General features: G+C 45.1%; 1 protein-coding gene across 1 annotated transcript in view; it reads right to left on the bottom strand.

Annotated features, from left to right (window-relative positions):
- LOC122792799 (extracellular matrix organizing protein FRAS1-like) overlaps positions 1-12500 on the bottom strand; it is a 4352848-nt gene that overhangs the window by 4191464 nt on the left and 148884 nt on the right. Inside the window, exon 4 of the mRNA XM_044060368.1 lies at positions 4734-4893. Within this exon, the coding sequence (XP_043916303.1) occupies positions 4734-4893 (160 nt within the window). The remainder of the gene's footprint in view (positions 1-4733; positions 4894-12500) is intronic.

The following is a 12500-nucleotide window of genomic DNA, read 5'->3' on the forward strand; positions in this document are numbered from 1 at the left end:
AGCAGTTTTCCAGGAGACATATTTTAAATCTGCTGTGTTCACTGGCTCAAAAGGAGGTAAAGTTAACTTTTCCAACACGAAGCTGAGGTCCTAAGTTGGAGTAGGTGCTTTACGGGGTGGTATTATGTTTTTAGCCCCTCTGAGGTACTGTTTTAGCAAGGGATTAGAGAAAATTGGTGAATCCGTGTTGTAATGAGCAGAGATGGCAGAGGCGTGGATCTTGATGGATGAAAAGGAGAGGCCTTTGTCCAGCATCTCAGTTAAATATTGTAGTATCTGAGGAATATTTGGGACAAGAGGGTCAAGGCTGTGAGCCTGGTTCCAGGCACAGAATCTCTTCCATTTATCCGAATAGGCTTTCCTGGTGCTAGGCCTTCTGGCCTCCAGAATGACATCCATAACAGCTTTGGAGAGAGGCATTGCTTGCTTGACTAGGGAATCTTCCATGCAGCCAGGTTTAAAGTCTTTAGCTGGCTGTGAAGTATCTGATTGTTGTGCTGAGTCAGAAGATGTGGGATTTGAGGCAAAATCCAGGGTGGTCCTTGTGCTAAGTTCTTTAAGATTGGGTACCAGTGCTGGCGTGGCAACTCTGGGGCAATCAGGATCATCTTTGGCTCTCCTTGGCTGGCTTTTATGAGTACCTTTGGAAGGAGAGGTAGTGGTGGGAAAGCATATACTTGTAGGTTTTTCCACCTGAATGAGAGGGCATCCACTTTCCATGCTTGTGGGTGGTAAGTCCTTGTGCAGAATTTCTGTAGCTGGCAGTTCATTGGGGATACAAACACATCTATGTCCGTGCTCCACCATTTTTGTGTTATCATTCTGAATATTTGTGGATTCAATTCCCATTTGTGGGGATCCATGATGTTTCTGCTTAAGTCATCTGCCAGTGTGTTTTTCTCTCCTGGCAGGAATTGTGCTTGCAGATGAACTTGATAGGTTACAGCTGTGTTCCACAAGGTCATGGCTTGTCTGCAGAGGGGATATGAATGAGTGCCCCCCTGCTTGTTTAAGTACCACATAACTGTGGTGTTGTATGTCTTTAGTAGTAGTTGTCCTGGATGCAGAAGGTCCTTGAAAGCTATAAGGGCATTTTGTACAGCTAGCATCTCCTTTTGATTGATGTGAAGATGCCTTTGTTCTGCAGGCCACTTGCCCTGAATACATTTTCCTGCCATGTGTGCTCCCCAGGCGTAATCTGATGCATCTGTTGTCAGTGTTTGCCTGGCTGTGGGTTGAGTGAAAGGATGTCCCTTGTTGAGGTGACAAGCTTGAGCCCACCATCGAAACTCCTGTTGAAGGCAAGGAATTAGTGGTATTACTGTTTCCAAACTTTGACAGTGTTGAGACCAGAAACTCTTTAGGTACAATTGTAGTTTCGTCATATGCAGTCTGGCATATGGAATTAGTAGTATGCAAGATGCCATGTAACCCAAGGTCTGCAGAATTTTTCTTGCAGGGAGTTGGGTTCTTGTTGCCATCAACTGAAAATATTGAGTCAGTTGTCCTTGCTTGTCTGGTGTGAGATAAGCCATCTGGGCCGTTGTATTCAAGCTGGCACCCAGGAATATTATCTCTTGTGAGGGCACTAGTTTTGATTTCTTTTTGTTTACTGTGTACCCTAGGCAGCTTAATAACTTTTTTACAAACACCAGATGCTTTAGAAGAATGTCCTTGCTCTCTGCTTGAATCAGGCAGTCGTCCAGGTACGGATAAATTTGAATTCCTTTCTGTCTGCAAAATGCAATTACTGGTGCCAGGCACTTTGTGAAGACCCTGGGCGCAGTAGATAAGCCAAAGGGCAGTGCAGAGAATTGGTAATGCATTGAACCAGCTATGAATCTGAGGCATCTTCTGCAGTTTTGTCTGATAGGGACATGCAGGTATGCCTCCTTGAGGTCCAAGGTTATGAGCCAAGCTTTCTTGCCCAGCATGGGAAGAAGCTGCTGTAGTGTCAACATTTTGAATTTTGGAACATCCAGGTAAGTGTTTAGAGAAGAAAGATCCAGAATGGGCCTCCAGGCTTTGTCCTTTCTGGGAACCAGAAAGAGTCTTGAGTAAAATCCTTGTCCTTGCTCCTGTGGTGGTACCTTTTGAATAGCTCTCATGTCCATGAGTGCTGTAATTTGTTTTTGAGCCTCTGCCCATTGATTTGGTGGCAGATTTGTCATTCCTTTTAACCTTGGTAGAGTGTGAAAGTGGAACCTGTAACCCTGAGACACAATGTTGAGAACCCATTTGTCTTTGGTGATCATATGCCAATTGTGACAGAAAAGTGCCAGTTTTCCTTTCATGTGGGCTGCCAAGAGAGAACTGTTTGGCAGCTGTAGTGGGAAGTCATTGGGGCTGTTTTTTATATGGTTGGGGCCTGTCTTCCCCTTCTTTCTGGGCTGATGCACCCCATTGTCGAGGCCTGTAAGGGCCTTGTGGTTGACCTCTACCTCTTGGACATCTGTATCTGCCCCTTTGAGGTCTGTCTGTAATTGGAAAGGATCCATTCTTTGTTGGCCAATTTCTGCTAAATCGAGGAGGCTGAACCTGTAAGAAATCCTTCACCGTTTGCACAGATTTTGCCTTATCCTCCATTTTCTTTAACACCTCTTCTGCCTTAACTCCAAATAACACATCCTGCTGCAAAGGTGCATCCAATAGTTTTGCTTTAACATGATCAGGTAACGTATGTTCTTTTAACCAAGCATGTCTTCTAATGACAGAACCCGTAACTGCTGCTCTACAGGAGGCCTCTAAAGAATCAAAACCACATTGTAAAGTATGTTTTCCCACTTGTTCGGATGCATGCAATAAATCCTGCATTTCCTTAACATTAGAAGGATCTGAGTTTGGAAGAATTTTTTGTTTCAACTGCGACATCAAATATTGCTGATATTTTAGCATGTGAAACTGGCAATTTAAGGCCCTCATTGCTAAAGTTTTAGATGTATATACTTTCTTCCCCCATCTGTCTAATGCTCTGGAGTCTCTGTCAGAGGGGACTGGATTCTTTGCTGATGAGGCCTTAACCCCTTTGGGGGCCTGAGAAACAGTTTCAGGGTCAGCAACAGGGCTTTTATAAAGAAATTTGTGAGAGTCAGGGACTCTGTAGTATCTGTCAGGCTTAACTGGGGCTGGAGGTAAAGAATCAGGATTTAAGCTGGATTCAGTATACACATCATCCCCAATATCTAACACTGGCGGAATAGCAAGGGGTCTGTGTTGAGATAATAAAAGGAAGTCTCTGAGCCTTTTCTTGGATTCTGAGTAATCCTGGCCCTCCCAATGGAAATGCTCCCTCATGGTATGTAAGTTTTCCCTAAAGGAGTAGTCCTCAGGCAGAGAGACTCATGGAATAGATTCCTCAGCATCAGAATCCTCATAAGGGGGTAAAGAGTATCCTAGGTCTGAGGATGAATCTGAAGAGATGGATACCTGGTCAGATGAGTCATAGTCTGTATCCTGTCTAGGCCTTTTATCAGGAGGGGGGATGGAACCCCCTGATGTGATTAGGTCTTTGGCCATTTTGAGCATTTGTTTCTTAGGCATGGAGGCCTGTCCTGGAGAATGTTGAATTTGTTTCTTTGTTTTTAAAGGAGGTTTAGGCTTAGCAGAAGATTTAATGGTTAACTGAGTAGGTCTGAAAACACCTTCTGAAGCTACGGGTTGTTCAGCTACTCCAGATCCCTCTGAAGGGTTAGTCTCGGTAGGCTGAAAATCTTGTGCGTCCGAAGGCCCAGCCATCTCCACGTGGGAGTCAGAGGCGGCCTGTGGTTCTAAAGAAGTGGTCGTCAGGGGCTGCGAAGGCGCATCGCTGAAAACCGGAGAACTGGCGACTGGCCTAGAAGAGGCTTCGTCGTCGGTTTTGGGCCTCGGATGCCTGTCCTTGTCTTTGCACTTTTTATGTATTCCAGTCATCGGTAGTTCCAATGGCATGGTGTAATTGAATTTTTTGCCAAAATAATGTCGGGCAAAATCAAACCGACGTTTAATAGTGTGTTTGTTAAACCTAGCACAAAACTGACAACCAGTGATGTCGTGGTCTGGGCCTAGGCAAGGGATGCAATAGGAATGGAAATCCTTATGAGGTATTTGCTTCCCACAAGAAATACAGTTATTAACTTTTACTGACATCGGTCTGAGGCAAGAAAAAGTTTCCCCAATGGGGTACTTAGCTTTCTAGAAGACTTCGGTTCTGGATTCGGAATGAAAATCTCAGGAATCGGCCGACCGGCACTTGCGAACTGCTTTTGCTTCGGGCACCGCACGGCAGGAAAGACTGGAGAAAATGGCGTCGGCTGCATCTTATATACCCCTGTCGCACTGACGTCAGGGAAGAAGCAACAGCAACTGACGCCGGACCAAGACTTTGGAACTCAGGCCGACTGGGGAACCGCCTGATGGCAGCATAACCCAAGTGTAATGACTGCAGCAGTGTAACACGATGAACATCAAGAACATTATAGAAGATGTTAAAAACATATTACTATCATTATCTCCATGGAAAGATAGAAACTAGAGTGGAAATAAACAAGACTGTATGGACAACAAGCTCTTCTGTTTACTACTACAGAGTCCTCTTCCCATCATTGAAAGAGATCACCAGAATACTAGTATTCTGATATGCATCTTTCAGGCAAAAAAAAATAAATTCCCTAACAAAGGTAATTATTGATTAGAGGCAAAGCATGACTTAAGGATCCTCAAAATATGCCAGCATAAAAATACCAAACCTTACTTACCTCCAGTTCTTAGACATTTTGGGCAGCATTCTCCAGCTGGGATATATGTCATCTCTCCTCTTCCACACTCAATTGATGGGCATGCCCTGGGAATGCAAACTACCTTCCCATAACTGCAGGAGCACACAGTGCATTTAGATTCTGCCCACACTGTATCATGCTGCAAACAAAAAGCCACCATTTAATAACTTTCTCAAGTTAGCCAATACAAATTGTACAAGAAAAATCTGCTGAGATTTTAAAAAACACTAGATGTATTTCATTGCAGGCAAGGTTTGCCTACTACATAATGGCAAAAAAAGAAATACAAGTGGCAAATACTACCTTTTAGAATCAGAGAAAACAGCTAGATGTACACCTGTGTTGTATCTGTCCCTTTTCTTTTATAAAGATCCTGTATAAAGAATTAAAGATACAGTACATGTACAAAAATTCTTTCCTGGCAGAGTTCACAGAGGGTTGGAGCCCTGACTTTATGTCAGGTGACTAGGATTAGCAGTCACAGCACTGATCAGCCAGACAGGAGAGTCGTGAAGGGGCATGGTCTGCCCACTTTTCCAGGTTGGTGGTGGGATTTAGGATGCTCAGCAAGCAAGAGCTGTGCAAGTTCTCTGGCAGAGACCAGAGCAACTACCACCCCTGAGTACGGATAGGTGGACAGGGCTGCTGCAGACAATCTCCATTATAAGGGATGACCAGTCTGGAGAGGCCATTATACACTCCCATCTGTCTCATAAGCAAAAAGTACAGTTTTGTACCTACCATAAATGTAGATGTTCGAGTGCTAATACTGCTGCAGTCATAACAGATGGGGTTCTCCTGCCGTCAGGCGGGTCCTCGGTCGGCCGAATTCCAAAGTCTTGGTCCAGCGTCGGTTGTTGTCGCTTCTTCCCTGACGTCACTGCGACAGGGGTATAAAAGAACCAGCCGACGCCATTTTCTTCAGTTTTTCTTGCCCCAGATGTCAGGTGCCCCCAGAAGGAAGACAATACATAAATTTGTGTAATAAAGCAATGCCATATAATCAAAATACAGTAGTGCAAGCAAATACATCAAGAATGAATACCCCAATCAGGTTGCATGAGGAGGTGTTAGCCAATAGGCCTGTCCCAAGAGGGGAAGGAGGGAGGGAAACCTGGACTGCAGCTGTATTAGCACTCGAACATCTACATTTATGGTAGGTACAAAACTGTACTATGTTCATCGTGCATACAGCTGCAGTCATAACAGATGGGTAGAATCCCAAAGCTAAGAAAGGGGTGGTAGGCACTAGGTGGAGCTAGGAGGAGCCAGAATGCCCTGCAAGACTGCAGTGGCAAAGCCCGCTCTAGATTTGGAGTATAATGGAAGGTGGTAGTGCTTGGAGAAGGTATGCACAGAAAGTACAGTTTTGTACCTACCATAAATGTAGATGTCCGAACTGGATAGCATCTGCAGTCATAACAAGTGGGTTGTCCTGTCGTCAGGCAGCCCTGCAGTCGGCCGGATTCCAAAGTCCGGGTCCGGCTTCGGCTGATGTCGCACTCCACCCGACGTCATCTCTGTTGGTCTTCGGGTATAAAAGCATCAGCCGACGCCATTTTCCTCAGTGTTTCTTGCCCCAGATGCCAGTAGCCCTCTTGCATGCTAAAAATTTGGATAGATGCCAATGTTTCCAAATAGATAGAGGTAAACACAACAATAAGCATATATGTACATATATACAAACAAATACACCATAAAAGACTCCCCCCCAACAGCTAGCTATTAGGAGGGTAAACACCCTAGGAGTACCACAGAGGGAAGGAGGGAGGGTAATCCTGACTGCAGATGCTATCCAGTTCGGACATCTACATTTATGGTAGGTACAAAACTGTACTATGTCCTTCATGGATGCATCTGCAGTCATAACAAGTGGGTAGAATACCATAGCCAACAAGGGAGGAGGATAAAAGTAGATTATGGTGTGTTTAGGATCCCTTGCAGTACAGCAGTGGCAAACCCTGCTCGGGATCTGGAATATAGAGGCAAATTATAATGCTTGGCAAATGTATGCACGGAGGTCCAAGTAGCCGCCTCAATAATGTCTTTGGTTGCCACTCCTCGTAAGAAGGCTGTGGTAGTGGCTGTTGCCCTTGTAGAATGAGGTCTTATGTTCTGTGGAATTGGTTTTCCATGGAAGGAGTAACAGTAACGTATGCAGTTTCCTATCCATTTGGAGATTGTCTGTTTGGAAATAGCTTTTCCTTCCCTTCCTGTTGCATAGGCTACAAAAAGTTGGTCAGTCTTTCTGCTGTTTTTTGTTCTGTCCAAGTAGTAGCGTAGCTGTCTATGTACATCCAAGGTATGCAGTATTCTTTCCCTCTGTTTTGTGGGTTGGGAAAGAAGGTAGGTAGGTGGATTGCCTGGTTCAAAGACACTCTGGATACCACCTTGGGCATAAATGTAGGATTAGTCCTCATGGACACTCTATCTTGGTGGAAGATTAGGAAGGGTTGCACTGCCATTAAGGCCTGTAGTTCTGAAACCCTCCTTGCTGAAGTTATTGCCAGTAGGAAAGCAGTTTTCCATGACAGGTGTTGTAGGTCTGCTGTTGCTGCTGGTTCAAAGGGTGATAGTGTCAACTTTTCTAGCACAAAGTTTAAATCCCAAGCTGGTAATGGTGGTTTCCTTGGAGGTTTTACATTCTTGATTCCTCTGAGGAACTGCCTGAGCAAAGGGTGAAAAACAGGTGGATCAAAGCTGTATTCTGCTGAAATAGCTGATGCATGTATCTTGATGGAGGAGTAGGACAGGCCTGAATGAAGAAGTTCGGCCAGATACTCCAGAATGTTAGGCATATCTATGTTTGACACATCTTTTCCTCTTTCCGTACTCCAAATGACAAACCTTTTCCATTTTCCAGCATAGTTCCTTCTTGTTGAAGGTCTGCGTGCTTCAAGAATAATGTCTTTAACTCTTTGGGAGAGTTCTGGATTAGCTGCTGTTATGTGATGTTCCATGCAGTCAGTTGCAGCGTTTTTAGGTTTGGATGTATGATGCTGTAGTTGTTCTGAGTTAACATCAAAGGCATCAGAGGTATTGGCCACATTTTGTTCCGAGACATGCTCTTCAGTAGTGGGTACCAGTGCTGTCTTGGCCAGTTTGGAGCTATCAGGATTATCCTTGGACGTTCTTCCTTGATTTTTAGTAGTACCTTGTGTATCAAAGGAAGAGGTGGGAATGCATATGCTGTTAGGCCTTTCCAGTTGAAGGAGAGTGAGTCCACTTTCCATGCTAGTGGGTGGAATGTCCTTGTGCAGAATTTTTGAGCTGGTGATTGAGAGGTGATGCGAATAGGTCTATCTGTGGCATTCCCATTTCTTTGAGATGGTCTTGAAGATGTCCGGGTGCAGTTTCCATTCGTGGGCATCGGAAGTGGTTCTGCTTAATATGTCTGCTAGAGTATTGTCTTTCCCCGGTACAAATATTGCCTGTAACTGAATGTTGTAGCTGAGTGCCAGGGTCCACAGCTCCAAGGTCATTCTGCATAGGGGTATGAATGAGTGCCTCCCTGTTTGTTGATGTACCACATGACTGTGGTGTTGTCTGTCCTTATCATCAACTGGCCCTCTTTGAGAAATGGTTTGAACTTTTGGATTGCCAGTTTTACTGCCAGCATTTCTTTTAGATTGATGTGCAGGCGAAGTTGATCCTGTGTCCACAATCCTTGCACGCATTTGTCCAGCATGTGGGCCCCCATCCTAGGTCTGATGTCTGTTGTGATGGTCTGGCTTGGTTGACATCTGCGAAAGGGTAGGCCTGGGTTTGACTGGCATGCCTGAGCCCACCATAGGAACTCCTGTTTTAAGCATGGAATTAGTGGGATTTCTGTTTCTAGACTGTGTCTGTGTTGGGACCATAAATTCTTTAGGTACCACTGTAGTTTCCTCATATGTAGTCTGGCAAATGGGACCAAGATTATGCATGATGCCATGAAGCCCAAGGCCTGCAGAACTTTTCTTGCTGTTAACTTGTTCAGTTTTGTTAGTGCCAAGAAGTAGAGAGGAAGTTCTTTTGTTTTTCTGTAGTCAGGAATGCCATTTGTTGTACTGTGTCCAATTGCCCAAGAACGTCCTTGTTTGGGATGGTATCAGCCTTGACTTTTGTAAATTGACTGTGTATCCCAGTCCTTGTAGCAAGTAAATGACCCTTTGTAAATCTGTTGTCAGCTTGCTTTTGTTGTCCCTTGTAGCAGGCAGTCGTCCAGGTATGGGTAAATTTGAATTCCTGTAGTCTGCAATGGGCGATTACTGATGCCAGGCATTTTGTGAATACTCTGGGCAGTAGATAAGCCAAAGGGCAATGCTGAGAATTGATAGTGCTCTGATCCTGCAAGAAATCTGAGGTATCTTCTGCAGATTGGTCGAATGGGGACGTGCAGGTATGCCTCCTTGAGATCTAGAGTTACCAGCCAAGACTCCTTGCCCAGCATGGGAAGAAGTTGCTGTAGGGTCAGCATTTTGAATTTTGGGACAATGATGTATGTATTTAAGGTGGACAGGTCGAGAATTGGTCTCCAACTTTTTCCTTTCTTGGAACTAGGAATAGTCTGGAGTAGAACCCTTTCCTTGGTCTGCTGTTGGCACTCTTTCCACAGCTCTCATGTTTGCTAACTCCATTATCTGGCGTAGAGCCTCTGTTTTTGATTTGGAGGTAGGTTTGGCATTCCTCTTTTGACTGGTAAAGTGTGGAAGTGAAACCGTAGCCTTGATCTATGGTTTGTAAAATCCACTTGTCTTTTGTTATGTAGTGCCAGTTCTTTGAAAATAAGGTTAACTTTCCGCCTAGAGGAGCTCCTATTTGTTCCCTGGTAGGCGGATTTAGTATTAAGTCACTGTGGTTGTGCTGATGTAGTGGCAGTGGCTGTGTCTGCGCCTCTGTTGTTACCTTGCCACTGTCGCCCTCTGTAGGGACCTCTTCTGGAATGGTTTCTGCCTCTGGAGCGTCTATTCCTGCCCCTTTGAAATTTTGTGGAGTCAGGAAAGGACCAATTTTGGCAGGCCAGTTCCTGCTAAACCTTGGGGTTGAACCTGCAAGAAATCTTTAACAGTTTGAACAGATTTTGCCTTTTCTTCCATTTTCTTCATAACCTGCTGGGCAGGTGTACCAAACAAACTTGTCTTGTCCATAGGAGCATCTAACAACTTAGCTTTAACATGATCCGTAAAGCTTGTTCTTTTAGCCATGCATGCCTTCTTATCACTGTGCCTGTCATGGCTGATCTAAATGAAGCCTCCAGTGCATCATAGCCACATTTTAAGGAATGGTTGCTAACCTGTTGTATGTTATTTACCATGTCTAATACATATTTCTTATCAAGAGATTCATCAGTGGTTAGTTTTTTAGTTAACTGATCAAGCATAAACTCTTGGTATTGTATCATGTGAAACTGACAGTTTAAAGCTCTAGCTGAGAGAGTAGCTGAAGTGTAGACCTTTTTACCCCATCTGTCTAATGACCTTGCTTCCCTTTCAGAAGGAATAGGGTTTTTAGCTGTGGTCGCGGCTACTGCCTTGGGACCCTGGGATATAGTTTCTGGGTCTGCAAGTGGGGCCTTGTAAAGGTGGTTATGAGTATCTGGCACCCTGTAAAATCTGTCTGGTTTGGCAGGGGCTGGGGGGTAAAGAATCTGGAGCGGAGCAAACATCATTGAAAGCATCATCCACCACAGAGAGAACAGGAGGTATAGCTAAGGGCCTGTGCTGTGGGAGGTGCAGAAAGGTCCTAAGTCTTTTTCTGGAGTCTGAAAAATCCTGTTGCTGCCATTGAAACTGTTCTCGCATGGCATGCAAGGTTTCCCCAAAGGAGAATTCTTCTGGTGGGGAAGCAGCTGGAATGGATTCTTCAGCATCAGAATCTTCAAATTGGAGAAGGGAGCCTCAGGCTGGTCAGTTATGTCTGATTCATCAGCAGAATCATCAGAAGACAGTGGCTCAGGGGGCTCTGCCCTAGGTCTCTTCTCTGGGGGCTGAGAGGCCCTGTCTGGGTGAGATTGAGATCCTCTAATTAAAGAAATTAAATCTTCTGCCAAAGAAAGCATTTGAGAACTAGAAGAGGGCCTGGATGTGGGGGGTTTAACAGGCACTGTTTTAGAAGTCTTGGCTGCTTTAGCCCTGGCGAAGGCCTTAATGGACATGGCTGCAGGAGGCCTAGCAGCACCACGTGCTGGGGTAGAGACATCCAAGGGAATGGTGTCTGATAGGTCAACCACCGTAGTGGGTAAAATTTCTGAGGTCGATTCAAGAGTTGTAGCAGGGGCCTCAGTTGTAAGAATAGGTTCAGCTGTACTTTGATCAGTTCTCGGTTTCAGCCAAACCGAGACACTCGGGTTTGCTTTACCGTGGTTTCGCGAAACCGCGGACCGAGTGTCGGTCTTTATCTTTGCTTTTTGGGGTAGTCGGAGGATCCGACGGCATAATGTAGCAAAATCAGAACCGAAAAACTGTTCTGCAAACTCCGACCGACGCCTAAGCGTTCGGTCGGTTGAAAGAGGCACAGGCGAACAGGCTGCTACGCCGTGGGCTGGGCCTAAACAAGGCAGACAGTAAGAGTGGAAATCTTTATGAGGTATTTGTTTCCCACAGGTTAAACAATTGTTAACTTTTTCTGACATCGGCTGAGGCAAGAAAGAGTCCCCAACGGGGTACTTAGCTTTAGAAGTCTTCAAGTAGTACTCGGTAGAAGTAATCTCTGGATCCGACCGACCGCACTTGCGAACAGCTTCTGCTTGGCCACGGCAAGAAAGACTGAGGAAAATGGCGTCGGCTGATGCTTTTATACCCGAAGACCAACAGAGATGACGTCGGGTGGAGTGCGACATCAGCCGAAGCCGGACCCGGACTTTGGAATCCGGCCGACTGCAGGGCTGCCTGACGACAGGACAACCCACTTGTTATGACTGCAGATGCATCCATGAAGGACATCTCCAAGTGGCTGCTTCCAAAATATCTTTGGAAAGAACTCCTCTGAGAAAAGCTGCAGAGGTAGCCGTGGCCCTTGTGGAGTGAGATCTGATGCCTGTAGGTACAGTTTTGCCATGAAAAGACTAGCAAAAGCATATGCAGTGGGCTATCCTTTTTGAGATTGTCTGTTTGGAAATTGGCTTTCCTTGAGCTCCTATAGCATAGGACACAAAGAGCTGTTCTGATTTTCTGAAAGGCTTTCTTCTGTCCAAATAATAACGCAGTTGTCTGTGGATGTCCAAGGAATGTAGTAATCTCTCCCCTTTGTTTTTAGGATTAGGATAAAAGGTAGGTAAGTGTATAGCCTGATTCAAAGCTACCCTGGATACCATTTTTGGCATAAAGGACGGGTTGGTTCGTAAGGAAACTCTGTCCTGATGGAAGATGATAAATGGCTGCACAGCCATGAGAGCTTGTAGTTCCGATACCCTACGAGCTGAGGTAATAGCCAGAAGGAAAGCTGTTTTCCAGAACAAATATTGCAAATCTGATGAGGCAGCTGGCTCAAAAGGAGGCAAGGTCAGCTTTTCTAGAATGAAATTGAGATCCCAAGCAGGTATTGGTTGTTTCCTTGAGGGTTTTAGATTCTTAGCCCCTCTAAGGAACTGTCTTAAGAGGGGGTGAGAGAATAAGGGTGGATCAGTGTTGTATTCTGCAGAAATGGCTGAGGCATGGATTTTGATGGAGGAGAATGAAAGTCCACTGCTTAGCAGCTCAGCTAGATACTGTAATATTTGAAGTAAATTCAGTTTTCCAGGATCCTGGCCCTTTTTCTCATTCCAGA

This window comes from Protopterus annectens, chromosome 2.part0 (genome assembly GCF_019279795.1).
Source record: "Protopterus annectens isolate FY-2018-M chromosome 2.part0, PAN1.0, whole genome shotgun sequence".
Classification (NCBI taxonomy): Eukaryota; Metazoa; Chordata; order Ceratodontiformes; family Protopteridae; genus Protopterus; species Protopterus annectens.